The sequence below is a fragment of the Ochlerotatus camptorhynchus genome, unplaced genomic scaffold (assembly GCF_037179485.1).
Source record: "Ochlerotatus camptorhynchus isolate MF236.1 unplaced genomic scaffold, CSIRO-AGI_Acam_v1.1 ptg000105l, whole genome shotgun sequence".
NCBI classification, from domain to species: Eukaryota; Metazoa; Arthropoda; class Insecta; order Diptera; family Culicidae; genus Ochlerotatus; species Ochlerotatus camptorhynchus.
In genome coordinates, this window is record NW_027040595.1 from 2,877,910 (window position 1) to 2,896,218 (window position 18,309).

General features: G+C 41.7%; 1 protein-coding gene across 1 annotated transcript in view; it reads left to right on the forward strand.

Annotated features, from left to right (window-relative positions):
- Nucleotides 1-15,957, forward strand: part of LOC135699310 (mucin-2-like) — a 66,397-nt gene extending 50,440 nt beyond the window's left edge. Inside the window, exons 2-3 of the mRNA XM_065219557.1 lie at nucleotides 13,795-14,957; nucleotides 15,013-15,957. Coding sequence (XP_065075629.1) covers nucleotides 13,795-14,957; nucleotides 15,013-15,493 — 1,644 coding nt within the window. The 3' untranslated portion in view covers nucleotides 15,494-15,957. The remainder of the gene's footprint in view (nucleotides 1-13,794; nucleotides 14,958-15,012) is intronic.
- The last annotated feature ends 2,352 nt before the right edge of the window (nucleotides 15,958-18,309 follow it).

Consider the following 18,309-nt stretch of genomic DNA (forward strand, 5'->3'; position numbering starts at 1 on the left):
ATCCTCCCATTATTGGAAAGACGCGGGAGATAGTATCTCTCACCGGACAGGAGATTCGCACGTTAATTGTATCTGTTGAAGCCGCTCAAGCCTGCTCGTGTATCTTTCCATCGGTGTGAAAACTAAGAAACCGGATAAGTCACGGGTTTAGTATCTGGCTATTACACCGTTTTATTCAGCGATTCCTCATAAAGCTAGCTAAAGCAGACTTTATTCAATTACTTGAATGGGTTAGCACAGGCTGCCCGTACAACAGGCTCAGTGGTAGCAAAGTGGACGCAACCCCTGCACTTATTGTTTGAATAAAAATGCTGTCTGACTCCCTGGACTCCCATCACAAACGACGAAGGTGGTTAGCTAATTTACTTTAAGTATAATTTGCATACATGGATAACGTTCCGTTTGGCTAATCTTTTGGAAATCTTGATCTAAGCTAACTACCGACAACGGTCGGTGGAAGTCATCTATAAGGCAATTTACAGCGAAACTCATTCTGTTTGCTCACTGTCCGCATAGTATTACGTCACATTGGTCATCTCGGCAGCGTATAAAAAGAACTCACTGAAGCTACCTACTTAGAATTCATGAGTCCATCGTCAATCGTTGTTACTGGCTAATTACTCAGTCGCTCGTCTAAAGGTAAGCTTTCCAACACCAAAGCTTGTCGGATGAGAAATGCTATTAAAAGCAAACAGTTGCTACTGTGGTCATTCGTGTTGCCCATTATCGCACATTTTCAATCTTTATATTTAAATTTGCTTGTTTTGTCGGCAGATTCTACAGGTAGGAGTAAATTGTTGCTGTGCGGACACAACTCGGATGCTCAGATGGTGTGTCATAGCTAAATAGAACAGGAAGGGGTTTTCTGATCACACCACTGGCGGCTCTTGTACTTTGCGTTAAGAGATAAACTAGCCTTCGGCTAAAAATCTCTATAATAAAGAATGAAAAATGAATAAATTTTTCTCTATGCAAGGAGTGTTTATAATTAAATAGAAATGAAACAGAGCAGCATTAGGGGGCGTTACATCTAAATCATATTTCCACGTTGCTCAAAAAAAATTCACTGTTGCGAACAGTGTTGGAAAAGTTCATCAAAACTTACTATCGGGAATACTCGCGAACTTTTCCTTTGGTAAACTTCGTGAACTATTGAGAACTTTTCCAACCCTGGTTGCGAATCAGTCTGCAAAAGCAATTTCTTTCATTTATCGCATCCTAATCAATATTTATTTCTTTACCGTACTACACAGTTCGAAAAAGTAGTGCAAATTTCTGTTCGATATGATGCACATAAATAGAGCCCCTGATAAACATGTCATTGTTGGTCTCCCTTAGCTCAGTCGGTAAAGGCGCAGCTACAAAGCAAGACCATGCTGGAGGTGGCTGAGTTCGATTCCCGGTCCGGTCTAGGAATTTTTCGGGTAGGAAAATTTCTCGACTTCCCTGGGCATAGAAGTATGATTGGACTACCAATGCAAAAATGGTACAGGCATTGAAAGCTCTCAATAACTGTGGAAGTGCATCTAGAACACTAAGTTGAGAGCACGCAATAAGCTAATATGCGATATGCAATAAGCTTGAAATGCGAAGAAGAAGAAGAAGATGATACACATGTCCTCGAAATTTCAAAAAGTTTTTATTTGAAATGGCTTGTACCTCTGGTTAGCCTGTTTAAAAGGATTAAAATCTTTAAATTTGAAGTGATGTACATGTTCAGGGAATAATATATAAATTTGTCAAACATTGTTGTAGTAGACATTGATTAAAAATGTTAAACTTGAAATGGTTCGTGCACCTGGTAAACATGTTCAGGTTGAAATAGTCAAAAATCTTAAATGAATTGGAAGACAACTTTAGGAAAAAAATTGAAATTATGTATCATGTGCAGGTAAAAAATGATAAAAATAGTGCAATTAGAAGTGGCTTGCGCCCCTGGTAAACAGATCAGGGAATATTTAATGAAATGGCTAGTGTCCTTGATAGACAACACAGTTCGAAAAAGTAGTGTAAATTTCTGTTCAATATGATGCACATAAATGGAGCGTCACATATCGTATACGTTTACATTATATATCATGTAAAGTTCTGACACATTTCATGAAAGGTAGCAAATATTGTATACAAAAGCTCATATTTGAATACAACATGGTTTGCAAGTTGCTCGGTTGCGTGAAATGAAATATACCTTACTTACCTTACCAATCAGGCTAAGGCCTTGTTGTCCTCTGCTGTCCGAAGAAGTCGTCTCCACTCTACTCGATCCATGGCCACAGTTCGCCAGCCTCGTAGTCTGCGAAGGGTCCGCAGGTCGCCTTCTACTTGGTCGATCCACCTTGCCCGCTGCGCGCCTCTTCTTCTTGTTCCTGTTGGGTCGCTTTCTAGAACCATTTTCACTGGGTCGTCGTGTGGCATTCTTACGACGTGCCCAGCCCACCGTAGTCGCCCAATTTTTGCAATGTGGACGATGGATGGTTCTCCCAGCAGCTGGTGCAATTCGTGGTTCATTCGCCTCCTCCACGTTCCGTCATCCATCTGCACTCCACCGTAGATGGTACGCAACACCTTCCGTTCGAAAACACCAAGGGCGCGTTGGTCCTCCACGAGCATAGTCCAGGTCTCGTGGCCGTAAAGGACCACCGGTCTAATCAGCGTCTTGTAGACAGTCAACTTCGTGCGGCGGCGAATTTTATTCAACCGGAGCGTCCTCCGGAGTCCAAAGTAGGCACGATTCCCTGCCATAATGCGTCTTTGAATTTCTCTGCTGGTATCATTTTCGGCGGTCACCAGTGAGCCCAAATACACGAACTCATCGACCACCTCGATTTCGTCACCGTCAATCTGAACTCGGGGTGGGAGGCTAACATTGTCTTCCCTAGAACCTCTTGCTTTCATATATTTTGTCTTTGATGCGTTGATGGCAAGTCCAATCCGTCTAGCTTCAGCCTTCAGTCTGATGTACGTTTCCGCCATCATCTCAAAGTTCCGTGCCATAATGTCAATGTCATCGGCGAAACCAAGGAGCTGGATGGACTTCCTGAATATCGTGCCACTCGTGTCTATCCCAGCTCTTCTGATCACACCTTCTAACGCGATGTTGAACAGCAGACACGAAAGTCCATCACCCTGCCGTAACCCCCTTCGAGATTCAAAGGGACTCGAGAGTGTCCCCGATACTCGAACAACGCACGTCACTCGATCCATCGTCGCCTTGACCAATCGCGTCAGTTTATCCGGAAATCCGTACTCGTGCATAATCTGCCATAGCTGATCTCGATCGATTGTGTCGTATGCGGATTTGAAATCGATGAACAAATGATGTGTGGGCACGTTGTATTCGCGGCATTTCTGCAGAACCTGCCGAATCGCGAAAATTTGGTCCGTGGTAGCGCGGGCACCCATGAATCCCGCCTGGTATTGCCCCACGAACTCTCTTGCATATGGTGACAGACGGCGGCATAGAATTTGGGAGAGTACCTTGTAGGCGGCGCTCAGCAGTGTGATCGCGCGGTAGTTGCAGCAATCCAACTTGTCGCCCTTTTTGTAGATTGGGCATACGACACCTTCCATCCACTCCTCCGGTAATATCTCCTCCTCCCAAATCTTGGCAATTACCCAGTGCAGCGCTCTAGCCAGTGCTTCACCACCGTATTTCAATAGCTCACTTGGTAGTTGATCTACACCAGTTGCTTTGTTGTTCTTCAGCCGACCGATCTCCTCCTCAACTTCTTGAAGATCAGGGGCCGGTAGCCTGTCGTCTTCTGCGCGTGCTCCAAGGTCTGTTGCCGTGCCACCTTCGTTTTCTGCTGCTTCACCGTTGAGGTGCTCGTCATAGTACTGCTTCCACCTCTCAATCACCTCACACTCGTTCGTGAGAAGGTTACCGTCCAAGTCCTTGCACATATCGGCTTGCGGCACGTAGCCTTTGCGCGAACTATTTAGCTTCTCGTAGAACTTCCGTGTGTCGTTTACGCGGTACAGATTTTCCATCGCCTCGCGATCTCGATCTTCCTGCTGACGCTTCTTCCTTCGGAAAACCGAGTTTTGTCTGTTCCGCGCTTGTCTGTATCGCTCCACATTCAATCTCGTGCGGTGTTGCAGCATTCTCGCCCGTGCTGCATTCTTCTCCTCTACTAACAGTTTGCATTCGCCGTCAAACCAGTCATTTCTTCGGTCCGGGATTGCAGTACCTAGTGCCGCTACAGCAGTACTACCTATGGCTGAACGGATGTCCCTCCAGCCATCTTCAAGAGAAGCTGCGCCAAGCTGCTCTTCCGTGGGTAGTGCAACTTCCAGCTGCTGCGCGTAGTCCTGGGCAACTCCGGTGTCCCGTAGTTGCTCAATGTTGGGTCGTGGCGTTCGACTTCGACGTGTGTTATGCACCGTCGAGAGTTTTGAGCGCATGCATACTGCAACTAGGTAGTGGTCCGAATCTATGTTCGCACTGCGGTACGTGCGGACGTTGATAATGTCGGAGAAGAATTTCCCGTCGATTAGAACGTGATCGATTTGGTTTTCTGTGTGTTGGTCAGGTGATCTCCAGGTGGCTTTGTGGATATCCTTGCGGGGGAAAAAGGTACTTCGAACTACCATACCCCGGGAGGCTGCAAAGTTCACGCATCGTTGGCCGTTGTCGTTCGATACGGCATGCAGGCTGTTTGGCCCGATTGCCGGTCTATACATTGCCTCCCGTCCTACCTGAGCGTTCATGTCGCCGATGACGATTTTGACGTCCCGTTGCGAACAGCCGTCGTACACCTGCTCCAGCTGCGCATAGAACGCTTCTTTCTCGTCGTCGGGTCTCCCTTCGTGTGGGCAGTGCACGTTGATGATGCTGTAGTTGAAGAAACGGCCCTTAATCCTCAACTTGCACATCCTCGCGTTGATCGGCTGCCAACCAATCACGCGTTGGCGCATCTTACCCAGCACTACAAAGCCGGTTCCCAGCTCGTTGGTGGTGCCACAGCTCTGGTAGAAAGTAGCCGCTCGATGCCCGCTTTTTCATACCTTTTGTCCCGTCCAGCAAAGTTCCTGCAGTGCTACGACTTCGAAGTTGCGTGGTTGAAGTTCGTCATAGATTAACCTATCGCAACCCGGGAAGCCGAGCGATTTGCAGTTCCATGTTCCGAGTTTCCAATCGTAGTCCTTATTTCGTCGCGTAGGTCTGTGCCGATTGTTCCGATCCGTATTTCTTTCTTCGGTATTTGCAACTTTGTTTTTTTCCAGGGCGGCTTGTTGGGCCTGCCCCAACCCCCTGTCTCGCCGGGGGACCATCGTGCACAGCTCTGTTTAGAGTCCCACGCTGGCACTAGGACGGTGATCAGCCGCTCCTAACATGGAGAACAGACGCCGTTTTGAGCCGCACCTCCATGGTGAGCAGACGCTCAGGTTTGGTGAAGCATTTCCTCTATCACCGTACTATGGTTACCGCGCCAGTGTTCGCGTCGCACCTCTTCACTTTGCTATTGCCGGACTGGCAACATTGCCCAGGCTACGCCAACCAGCTGTGTCCATGTTTCAGCTGGTAGTCTTTTGTTATCATATGACTCGAGGAGGCGTGAAGTAGGAACTTGTGAGGACCAGGGCTAGGTATTCCGCTCCTTCCAGGTTGTCAACTCACCATTTTGTAGCCCAATGAAATATAAGTTTACGTGAATGAATGTTTACATCACAATTAAAATTCAGAATTTTTATCTGTGAAGTTTATGGGGAAATTTAAAAAATACAATGTCTTGCTTGAATTTTCTTTCCATGAACTTGTCTACCAGAAGCGTTAGCATTTTACAGATGCGGCCCTGATAATATTTACAAGGGGAGCAAGCCATTTAAAAATTAAAATTATTTTCCAATTTTTCCTACATCATGTTTACGAGGAAAAACAAATATTTTTTTTTTTTTGCCTTCCTTCGAATAACAACTGGAGTGCGGTAAAAATCGGTAGAACTGTTTCAAACACATCGTTTGTACTTGAGCGGTCGGCGATCATCTCTTTTTGCCAGTGGTGGCGGGGGACACACACTCCTCACCATCCCTCTCCAAAGGGGGAGTTTGGTAAAGAGAGATGATAAAACCGATTTGTACCTTCCTTAAAAGTTGTCATAGCTCGCTATCTACTCTCTACATGCAATTTTCACACTGCCGTAATCTAAACGGAACTATCAATTCTATACTTTCATCTCCTCCTCATCTATCGTATAAAAATTACCACTTCAGTCTGTTATTAGAAATTAGCATCTTCAACTAAATATTTTTTGTTTAAAAAGCTACCGCTAGGTTCAGGAAAAAATATAAAAACATATTACTGAAACAAATAAATTCGAAGTGGCCTTTGCACCTGATCGTTATATAGTACTACTGAACTGTTGAAAAAATCACCCGATTGAGGTTAACCATTAACGGTGCAAATCCTTATTGGCGGACAAAAGTTGACGCTACTTAGTGGCGAAAGATAGACATTTTGACATAATGATTCTTTCAAAAAAATTTCACGGTGTGGTATGCGAGAGAAGTTTGAAATCATATAAAAAAGCTCGAAATTCCTTCGGAAAGTACTTTAGAATGGTTCGGAATCATTTAGAAAAGTACTGAATCGCTTAAATACAGTTTGGAATCATTTCGGAAGGTACTGAATCACTTAATAAAATAATTGAACCATTTCGGAAAGCAGTTAATCACTTCAGGAATATTCGACATCACTTCAAATAGGACTGAACCACTTCATAAAAGTTCAGAGTCACTTTTGAAAGTGCTGAATACTTCAGAAATATTTCGATTACGTCGGAAAATACTATATCGCTTCGAAATGTCAAGAGCCACATGTGAAAAGGGCATACAAGCTATTTGTAAACAAACCTGTGTAGGCCTTTTTCTCGCCAACCGAGTGTTGCCCACGCAAACCTGCAATACCATCGGGAAGGGGAAAGTGTCCCCTACACGGTGATGTTAAAAGTTTCCGTTGGTGTCATATGGGTGGCGAGAAAAGGGCATACAAAGGTTTGTTTACAAAAAGCTTGTATGCCCTTTTCACATGTTGTTCTGGATGTTTGGTACTGTTGTATACAATATTCGGTAAAACGGTCAGTTACCGATTTCGAATTCAGGAGGTAAAATAATGACATGAATGAATCTGGGGGGGGGGACGTGCTGTCAAATCAGCCTACTCCTACTGATCATCTTGTATGCACAGAAAAACAAAACTACCCACCGCTTGGGTTTTTAAACTCAAATTTGAGTTATTTGACCTCTGCCCGTTTCATTTCCTCTCGCTATTGTTGTCAAAAATAGAACGAAAGATTCAACTCAACCGTCTAGTTCCGTACGAGAAGCCAAAATTGAGTAATATGCGATATACCCAAATTTGAGTTAATTGAACTTAATTTTGGGTAGAAAAAATTGAAAATAACTTAGCGATGGGTAATTTTTTTTGCCGTGCTTAAATGCAAACTACTTTGAGCCAGTTTTCCCAAATTTGGCTTATCGTACGGAACATGGGAGATGAGTGAAAAGAACTTAATTTTGGGTTGTTTTGAATTTCTGTGTGAAACTGGTTCCAAACGTAAACAAACGCTGTAGGTTTCTTATGGATTGTTTACGTTTGGAACCAGTTATGCAAGGTAGGCGACGATTGTTCGTATTTGACAGCCACCTCCCCCCCTTGGAATGAATGAGATCATCGAAGAATAAAAGAGACAGGTAGAACGAAAAGGGAAAATAAAGTTGTAAAGTTTGAGAGTGGAAATAAATCCAATCAGAAGTATTGTGGTGATAAACTGAAGAACACTGTTCTTTTAACAAAGTACCGAAAACCTTAAATTAGTGTTAAAGCGTGTTAGATGCTAAAGTAGCATATATTTTGGTGGCGACGAGGATAAAAGTTTGAAGTCCGGCGCGAGTGTTTAATTTTGGATGAAAAGTGATGTATCTAGCTTGAATTTCTCGGCCATCACGGAGAGCCATTTTGTTTGTATCAAAATTTTCAATGCGAACAAAGTGAGTCGGCCGAAGCACGGGCACATACACGCCTTATAGAAGTCAACTGTGGTAACCCAGCAGTTTTGGTGTAGAAGTGTGTTTTTTTTGCTTGGTGCCGGTAGTGCACCACCGGTCGATGAACTTGCCTGCAGTTCAGTGAATCTAGCTGGCACAAAGTCTTCAAGGAAATTTCTCGTCGATAAATTTTCAAAGTGGTTATATTACAACAAATCGGCGGTGTATCTGATCCTAGCTGCTGGATTTGGTTGCGTTTTGTTTCAGGATCAAGTTATAATTCCTGTAAGTATGAGAGATAAAGTACTTAAATTGTTACATTCAAATCACTCAGGAATTAGCTAAATAAAACAGCTTGCAAGGCGAACCGTGTATTGGTTTGGCATAAATGGAGATATAGAGAGGTTTGTGAAGTTATGTCAAAGTTGTAACGAGATGAATGCAGTTACAAAACCTAAGTCTTATTCACGATTGATACCAACGAAAAAGCCATTTAGTCGGATACATGCAGATTTTGTTTTTATTTTGAGCGGAAAGTGTTTTTGGTCATAGTAGACAGCTTTACAAAATGGATCGAGTTGGAGTATATGAGGAATGGTACGGACCATCACAAGGTAATTAAGGTTCTGCTCAGTATTTGTGCAAGGTTCGGATTACCGGACGTTTTAGTCACCGATGGAGGACCACCATTTAATTCTGACCATTTTGTAAAGTTTTTTGAGAGGCAGGGAATAATCGTCATGAAAAGCCCTCCTTATCATCATGAGAGTAACGGCCAAGCAGAGAGGACTGTTCGTTTGATGAAGGATGTATTCAAAAAATTCCTTTTGGATAATGAAATCTGGAAATTGGACACGGATGAACAAGTATCCTATTTTCTGTTCAATTATAGGAATATTTGCCTTGAGAAAGACAGCGAATTTCCATCTGAACGCTTACTTTCATATAAATCTAAAACCCTATTAGATTTGATTACTCCTAAAACTAATGTTAAATAAAACCTAACAAAATCTGATGATGCTAACCGGAATGCATGCAATAGTAGAGGAAAAGAAACTTGATCCATTTACTAATATAAATGCTTGTGACTTGATATTTTACAAAAATCCTAACAAAAATGATATTAGAAAATGGATTCCTGCAAAATTTCTAAAACCAGTGTCTGGATATGTTTTCCAGATTTCTCTTGGTGGCAGGATTGCATGGGCACACAAGCGACAACTGAAAATCGAACCCAGCTATCGCCGAAAAATGGGTGTTAAGGTTGTTTTCCGTGGAGAGATTCAGCCATCTAATCCCATTGAACCAGTGCAGCAATTTCAAGAAGATGTTTTTCAGCAGCGTATTGAAGAAAAAGAACATTTTGAATCCAGCAACGGTAGCAGGAAAAGAAGAAGAGAGGACGAAGAAAATCTATCAGATTCTAGCTCCTCATACTACGGTTTTCCCACTGAGTCGTTTATTTTTCGTGATCAAGATGAAAGTATGTTAAAAGAAAAGGAATTTTTGAGTATGGAAACGAATCCTATCAGTAGAAGTAAGAGAAGGTCGAAGAAGAAAAGATTTTTAGATAAACGTTCGTACTTTTAAATTTCAATGAATTGTTAATAATTTGTTCGATTTTGTTTAATTTTACTTGTTTTGTTTAATAGATTTCATTCTTTAAGGGATAAGGAGTTGTTGTATACAAGATTCGGTAAAACGGTCAGTTACCGATTTCGAATTCAGGAGGTAAAATAATGACATGAATGAATTAGATGGTCGAAGAATAAAAGAGACAGGTAGAACGAAAAGGGAAAATAAAGTTGTAAAGTTTGAGAGTGGATATAAATCCAATCAAAAGTATTGTGGTGATAAACTGAAGAACACTGTTCTATTAACAAAGTAGCGAAAACATCAAATTAGTGTTAAAGCGTGTTAGATGCTAAAGTAGCATATATTTTAGGAACCACTTCTGAACGTATTGAATCGATCCATAACAGTTTGGAATCACTTTAGAAAGTACTGTATCACTTTTAAAGTGTCAAAAGCCACTCCAAAAAGTACTGAATAACATCAAAAAAGATCTGCAGATCAGAAAAAATGAAATCACTTTGAAGAATACTAAAACATTGCGGAAAGTTCACTTCAGAAATATTTGGAATCCCTTCGAAAAATACCGATCACTTTACGAACGCTCGGAATCACTTCGGAAGTACTGAATTGCTTCAGAATGTTAATAATCACTTCTGAAAGTACTGAATCATTTCAAGTATGTTTGGAATCGCTTCCAAAAGTACTGAATCACTTCGACAAAAACTAAATTACTTTTGAAAGTTTGTAATCACTTCTGAAAGTACTGAATCACTTCAGAAAAGCTCGGAAATTCTCCGAATAGTATAAAATGACTTAATAAAATTTATGAATCTCTTTGGAAAATACTTAATCTTTCCAGAAAGTTTATAATCGTTTCCGTAAGAACTTTCCGTAAGAAATTTCGGAAAGAACTGAATCACTTCACAAAACTTCAGACAGTACTGTATAAATTTTCGCAAGTTTGCAATCACTTCCTCAAGAACTGAATCACTTTGTAATAAGTGAATCACTTCAAAAAAGTTTAGAATCACTTCAGAAAAATGTTAATCACTTTGGGGAGCACAGAATCATTTGAAAAACGTTTAAAATTTCTTCTGAAAGTACTGAAACAGTTTAGAAAATCTCGGAATCAATTTGAAAAGAACTGAATTACTGCAGAAAAACTTCAGAAAATATTGAATCACTTCAGATAAAGACTGTCAAAGTAACATGGCAAGCTTTATAGAGGTTTTATAGCATTCTACAAGTCCAAATCATGGTCTACATAACCCTCATAAAACCAAAATTGTTGGGTGTACACGAAAAAAAATGCAACAGATAAAAATGATCACCAAAAACTCATTTTAAGTCGGATATTTTTTAATCTCTCAGGGAATATATAAACGCAAATTAGCTATGTTTTTGCAAAGTTGGTTTATTCATCCTCCTCTCCTAGGTTAAATGCCCGCAACTTGGACTCAACGCCAACTTTCAATTCCTGTGCAACACTTGCGCCATCTTTCTTACACCCTTTCATCCACTCTTTCTTCAAATCCTTGTCGTTTCGACCTTCTTTCCGGAGATTGTCCTTCACAATCGCCCAGAATTTTTCTACTGGGCGAAGTTTTAGTGAGTTTGGCGGATTTGCCTCCTTCGGCACAAAAACAACATCGTTGGCTTCGTACCCCCTCCATCACCGGTTTTGAGTAATGACACAATACCATATCCGGCCAAAACAGAGTGTTCTCTTCGTGGGACCGGGGAAAGACAGCAGGCGCTTCTGGAGGCATTTTTCTTTATATATTTGGCCGTTGTGTACGCATCCACAGTTCGCTTGCCTAATTACTTCTGGGCAAATTTGTCGACCTTCTTCTTCCGGAACTTCTCCGGAACATCCAGATGGCATTGCCGACGAAATACTCCAGGCCGGGGATCTGCTCGGCGTCCGCTTTAATGTACGTCTTATCGTCCATTACGATGTATTTCGGCTGCACCAACCACTCGCGATACAGCTTCCTGGCGTGGGATTTGGCCACCGTATTCTGTTTATCGGTTCGGTTGGCCACGTCCCGAATCGAAAGGTTCGGATTGCGCTTGAAGTAATCGCACACCTTTCTTGCGTTCACGGGGCCGGTCGTTTTCGCTTTTCTTCCACTGCCAGCTCACCATTGAGTCATCTGGGCTTCCTTGAACAATTTTTTTCACACGGGACGCGGTCGAATTGTCGATTCTGAACTGTTTCGCGATGCACTTGTGGGACTGGACGGGATTTACCACGACCGCTCCTCTTGACGCGTGGCTGCCGAAATTCGATATCCGATGCTATGTTGGACTCCAATATAGCGGCCATATGGGTATTTTCGGAATGGGGACAACGTGTGAATGCCCAAAATCGATATTCGATGCCATTTGTAGGCGATTTGACACTTCTTCTGAAATCGGAAGCCATCATCTTGAATTTAAAGATGGCGTCGGACATCGATTTCTTTCTTCTAGATGTCAACCCGAAAAAGATTTTGGCAACATAGATGAAGAACAGTCAACTCTCCACAACTTGATGTCCAATAACTTGATATCGAGTTATAGAACCATCGGAAAATGAACGTTCTGGCCACTGCGATAGAGAATTTGTATGGGATTGTCATTGGGGAAAAATGGAATCACGTTGGAAACGTTCAGAATCACTTCAGATAGTACTGAATAACTTGAGAAAAGCTTAGGATTACTTTGGAAAGTACTGGACCATTTCAGAAGAGCTTAACACGTTCAGAATTACTTTAAACAATACTGAATTTTACAAAACTTTTAAATCGCTTTTGAAAAAATGTAAACTAAGCTCATAAAATATTAACTTCAGAAAAGCTTGAGTTCAGTAGGGATATTGTTGGATCGCTCAAGAATAGGCTAACTTCCGAAAGTGGCAAATTTTCTGGACTGTTTTCACACTTTCGGCAGTAATGCCACGAGATCTTGGGCATGTCTTAAAAAACAACCAGTTATAAACGTAAAAAACTGGCACTGAAATAGCAAACGTATTGCCTATTAAAGTTTCCAACGGTAACATCAATTGTAACAGCACAAACATCTCAGATCTTTTTCTAACGACTTTGCTTTAAAAAGACCCTTGCACGTAAATGAAATCATACACACTGAATGACTAATGCACAAACATCTTCATAAATGTTGAGATGCATGGGACATGTTCATAATTATTTCGGTAAACAGCTGAGAACAGTGAACAAAATATCAGCATTCAAACCAAAAGAAAAAAAATGTCTGGCAATGACCACGCGCTAAACGAAACCAAAAAATATTTTATCCATGTTTCGAATCTGAATGACATTAAATGATTATTTATATGCACAACGTATAAATTGTTGAGTTAATTTATGTAACAACAGAAGCTGGTCACATTGCATAATCTAGATGCAAAAATCTGAAAACGCTCAACATTTCTCCATATCTCTGATGCATCTGTGCATGCACGATCCAGTTTACTCAACCGTTATCTAGCGACTTGATTTAAATAGGTTATCAGCCTGAGCAGAATATGTAATTTGTACAACAACTCCTCGTTGCCTGGTTGCCCTTGGTAGTGTTTTTTTTCAAATCATCTACCAGTTGTCCAGTTCTCACATACCTAGGTGCATATGTATCGTTCAGAACGTACTTATAGGAGAAGCGTATTAGGTGCAACTTGACAAACAAGTGCCAACCGTGCAGACACAGCCCGAACGTGATAAAAGCCACTGAAGGTCGTTGGATCTGCGATGCTGTAGTTTTGTCAAATATTTATCATCCTATTATCATATGGCAAAGATGAGCACCATGCTGAAGAAAAGTAGAAAACAATACAACGAACACGTCAAAGCCGGTTTTGTACCGGCAGGTTTGAATGAACCTGTTTGATATTTGGTGGCCTTTTGCTATAACATTTTCGCGATTTATAAAGAAAACGAATCCTTTGTTCGGTGGATCTTCCGGAATGGATGCTATGATTAACAGAGGGGGCATTAGCAATTCTAATCCGCAACAGTCAACCATCAGACATCGGTCGAAGAGTAGCGTCTACAGGTGCATAGTCAACAACCATGTCATCGTTCAAGGTAAAGTTCTTGGTCTGCGATCACTTGCTGCATTTTTAGAACCTATCTATAGTATTACGAGTGTGATTTTTTAATAAATTTTATCAGCATACTGACCTTATTAAATATTTAATACTAACATGTACATTTATTTCCTCTCCACTGTTAGAAATTTCACCTTCTGGCAATCGTATCACTGCTGGCGGTCTGTCGGGCGGACATTCCGTTGCTGGAACTCGGACAAGACCAGGAAGCAGCACAGGCGGCACAACAGTTCAGGAATGTGATCGAACCAAGTGAATCGGAAAACGTTTTCAGAGGATACTCCAACGAGAAACCGATAGTTGCATTCGAGCCAAAATGCGAAGGAGGACCGGATGTTTGTGGTTACCCAGATGGTACTCCATCGTGTCCGTGGGAGACGCGAACAGTTACGAAAACGGCTACAGAAACCGAGACCATAGTATCGACCGCAATTCAGACGAAGATCCAAAAGGAAACAGTTACACAGACCATTCCGACGACAGTGACGGAAACTACAACCAGTGTTAGGCCGTTCTGTGGAAACACCAATTCCTATCTTCCTCCGGAACCAGATGTAACTACTACCATCAGACCTAAACAAAGCACCACAACAGTAACATTGCCTCCTACAACAACAACCATTACTTCTCGTGGATCTCCAATTGCTACGACTCGTACTATAACTCCAACGACTACGATCGTCATCAGCCAAACTCCTTTCGTTACGAATACTCGCACTGTAACTCCCACCATTACCAGTGTTTTCACTGCCAGCAGTACTTCGGTCACGAGGACCATCACACCAACGTCCACCTTTTTATCCTACTTGCCGTCAGTGTCCATTACCCGAACTATCACTCCGACATACACCAGTTTGGAGTACCTAGATTCGGTTACACTTACACGAACCATAACTCCCACGTATACAAACCTTCAATATTTACCTTCTGTAACTATCAATCGAACGGTGACTCCCACATCCACGAGTCTGTTTTACCTTCCATCGGTAACAGTAAACAGGACGGTGACTCCAACAAGTACCAACGTCTTCTACGAGCTAGCGGCAACCATCAACCGAACTGTGACTCCCACCTCCACCAACGTATTCTATGCAGTATCTGTCACCATTAATCGAACCGTTACACCCACATCAACTAGACTCTCCTACCTGAATTCGGTAACCGTAGACCGTACTATAACTCCCACATCGACCAGACTGATCACACTAGACTCAACAAACACCCAAACCAGAACGATTACACCGTCCTTCTTCGTTCAGGAAACGGCTGCCACACGGACAATCACCAGGTAATTTCTATAGTAACATCCCTTGTTTCTAGGCTTAAAAATTTCTCTATTTTAGAACCATCACGCCATCGTTCGTTGTCCAGACAACTGAACCGACGACAACCGTTACCAGAACATTGACTCCAACCAACGTGATCACAACTACCGCCAGTACCACCAACACCATCACCCGTACGGAAACACCACGAGCGACCAGCACCACTACAATCTCGGCTCCAGTACTGACCATCACCTCCCGAGGAACGAAAACCATCACTATAACTCCATCGCTCGAAGTAACCCCAACCATCTACTCCACCGTTACTCTGCCTCCCGCTTCACAAACCGTTTGCAAGCCCGCCAATGCCTACCTTCCAGCACCAGGGGAAGTCACCTCCATTCGCACCGTAACCGTTACAGAACGACTAACGGAAACGGTCATCACCTGTACTCCAACGAATGCATACCTCCCGGTCGAGGCAACTGCCACCGTCAAGCGATCACCGCTTAATCTCGACATCATTCCACCGGAACCGGAAAGATTCAACCTGATCTAGACCCCTAGTAGTGATATCGTATGAACAAGAAATACTCTGTCCCGTTGTTGTAGTAGTAGTAGTAGTAGTAAGTGAGATATGCCAGAAGCGAAGCTTCTCTTTCCGATCTTTCCTCCGAAAGCTGGTGCTGTCCATCCAGATTTTCTTTCTTCCTTACGCGAGATAAAACAAATACTCAACATTTCACTGTTGATACAAAGTTTAACGCTGTGTTAGCAATAGATTTTGTTCGTTCATTGTAGTGTAAATAAATTAAAAAGGCTGCCGCAGCCAGTGCGCTGTGCTGACATGTTGCGACGAAATGACCAAAATAAATATGAAGATAGCCAGCCGGATAATGAGAGCAGTTTTCATCCGAGAAACGATACCATAGAATTTAACGAAAGCTTGCTGATGAATAGTAACCCAACATGTGTTCAAAACGAAGGCACTTGAAATAAAGACTTCATGGTTGTATTTTTGAATTTATTAGTATTAGTGATAAGTTAAAATCCCGGTTATTTCAGGGGTTTTTTTTCCGGATGACTTACGTAGTTTTCTCGGTTTAATGGAAACAGTTAAATATGGTGAAATATTCCAAGTAACATTACAAATTTTATCGAACTTGTCAAGACCAAGCCTAATTCATGGTCTGCAGCAGTATGATGAAACCAACGTTGTTATTTGAGACATAGCTTATTATTTAGGATAACTTTTGACCCATAGGAGTGCAGTGGGGGTTATTTCGAAAGTCGAAGAGACTTTTGTCACTAGTGAAGTGAGAAAAGTCACGTCGTGGTGACTCTCTGTTCAAGTCACATGAAGAGTCACGTCACCACGGCGTGATTTTTCTCACTTCACTTCAACTCTCGGAATAACCCCCAGTATGTAGTTGTGAGATCAAAAGACATAATTTTCAAAGGATTTCAGAAGAGATCTTTTGACAAATGCTGAGAAAAAGTTCAACGTGAATTGTAGAAGAAATTCAACCAAATTATGAGGATAATGTAAAGGGAATCCCGAGAGAATACGCTGCTAACTAAATTTCAAGGGATTTTCCTAAAAAAATCAGAAAATTCCTTAAAAGGTCTGTTAAGATTTCCAAGACAATTCTGGGATGAACGCCAAGGAAATTCTTAGCAATATTTCAAAGATTAATTTTCAAAGGGTAGCTTTTACAGATAATTATGGAAATACTTTTAACACTCCAAATACGGTGGGTAAAAAACTTTACGCCGACTACGAAACCTCCGAAAAACGTGTAACGGCAAGTTTGCAATGGCATAACTTAGCCATTTCTTAATGAATTTCAAAAATTGTGGTACCTTTAGAATTCCTAGGGTTTGTAGATGATTTTGATTGTAAAAAGATTAAAAATAGAGTCTACTTTTTTAAAAAGCGAAAAGAGTTGTTTCACGTTTTTTTGAAAGAAGTGTTTGTAGGGTTTAGCAAGTGGCGCAAGATCTGTAATTTAGATTATGGGCACAAATGTACATAATTAGCCAGCCTACAGTCATGGTTCCTATATATGGATCCTGGAGACAACGGAACGGTCCTCGAAAAATCCGGAACATCCGTAAAAGTGGTCAATTCATTAACCTGATCCTAGAGCTCTGCGGTGTTTTTGAAAACATTAGGAACTGTGATATAAAAAAATATTTGGGGTCGTGACATAAGCATGTACCTGGATGGCCATGGGACCGTCCTCCGGAAGATCCGGAACATCCGTAAAAGTGGACAATCCATGAAACTGATCCTAGTGTTCCGCGTTTTTTTTAACATTACGATCTGTGATATAAGAATGAATTTGGGTCATGGAACATCCGTAAAAGTGATCAATCCACAATCATGATCCTAGAGCTCCGCGTTTTTTTCAACATTAGGAACTGTGACAAGAAAGAATTTGGGGTTGTGACATAAACAGGACCGTCCTGCGGAATATCAGGAATATCCGTAAAAGTTATCAATCCACGAAACTGATCCTAGAGCTAAGCGTTTTTTTTTTTGAAAACATTAGGAACTGTGATGATAGAAAGAATTTGGGGTTGTGACATAAACATGAACATGGATGTCCATGGGAACGTCCTCCAGAAGATCCAGAACATCAGTAAAAGAGGTCAATCAATGAAATTGATCGGAGAGCTCCGCAGTTTTTTCAAAAACATTAGGAACTGTGATATAAGACAGAATTTGTGGTCGTGACAAAAACATGGACCGTCCTCTGGAAGATACGAAAAATCCGTAAAAGTGATCCAGTGGTGTCTTATATCACAGTGTTTAAAAAAGTACTGCAGAGCTCTAGGATCAGTTTCACAGTATGAAAAATTTACGGATGTTCCGGAGCTTTTGGAGGACAGTCCTATGGCCATCCGGATCCATGTTTATGTCACGACCCTTAATTCTATCTTAAATCGCAGTTCCAAGAGTTTTCGAAAAAAACCACTGTTTTTCCATAGTTTTATGGATGATCCACTTTTACGGATGATCCGGATCTTCTGGAGGACGGTCCAATGGCCATCCAGTTTCATGTTGATGTCTCGATCCTAAATTCTTTAATATATCACAGTTCGAATGTTTATGTTATGACCCCAAATTCTTTTTTATATCGCAGTTTCACATGCTTTCGAAAAAAAAAACCGTAAAACTCTAGGATCAGTTTAGATGTTCTAGATCTTGCGAAGGACGGTCACATGGCCTTCTAGGTACATGTTTATGTCACGACCGCAAATAAATTTATATATGCCAGTTCCAAGTGTTTTCGAAAAAAACCGTGGAGTTCTAGGATCATTGACCATTTGAACGGCTTTTTCTGATCTTCCGGAGGACGGTCCGATGGC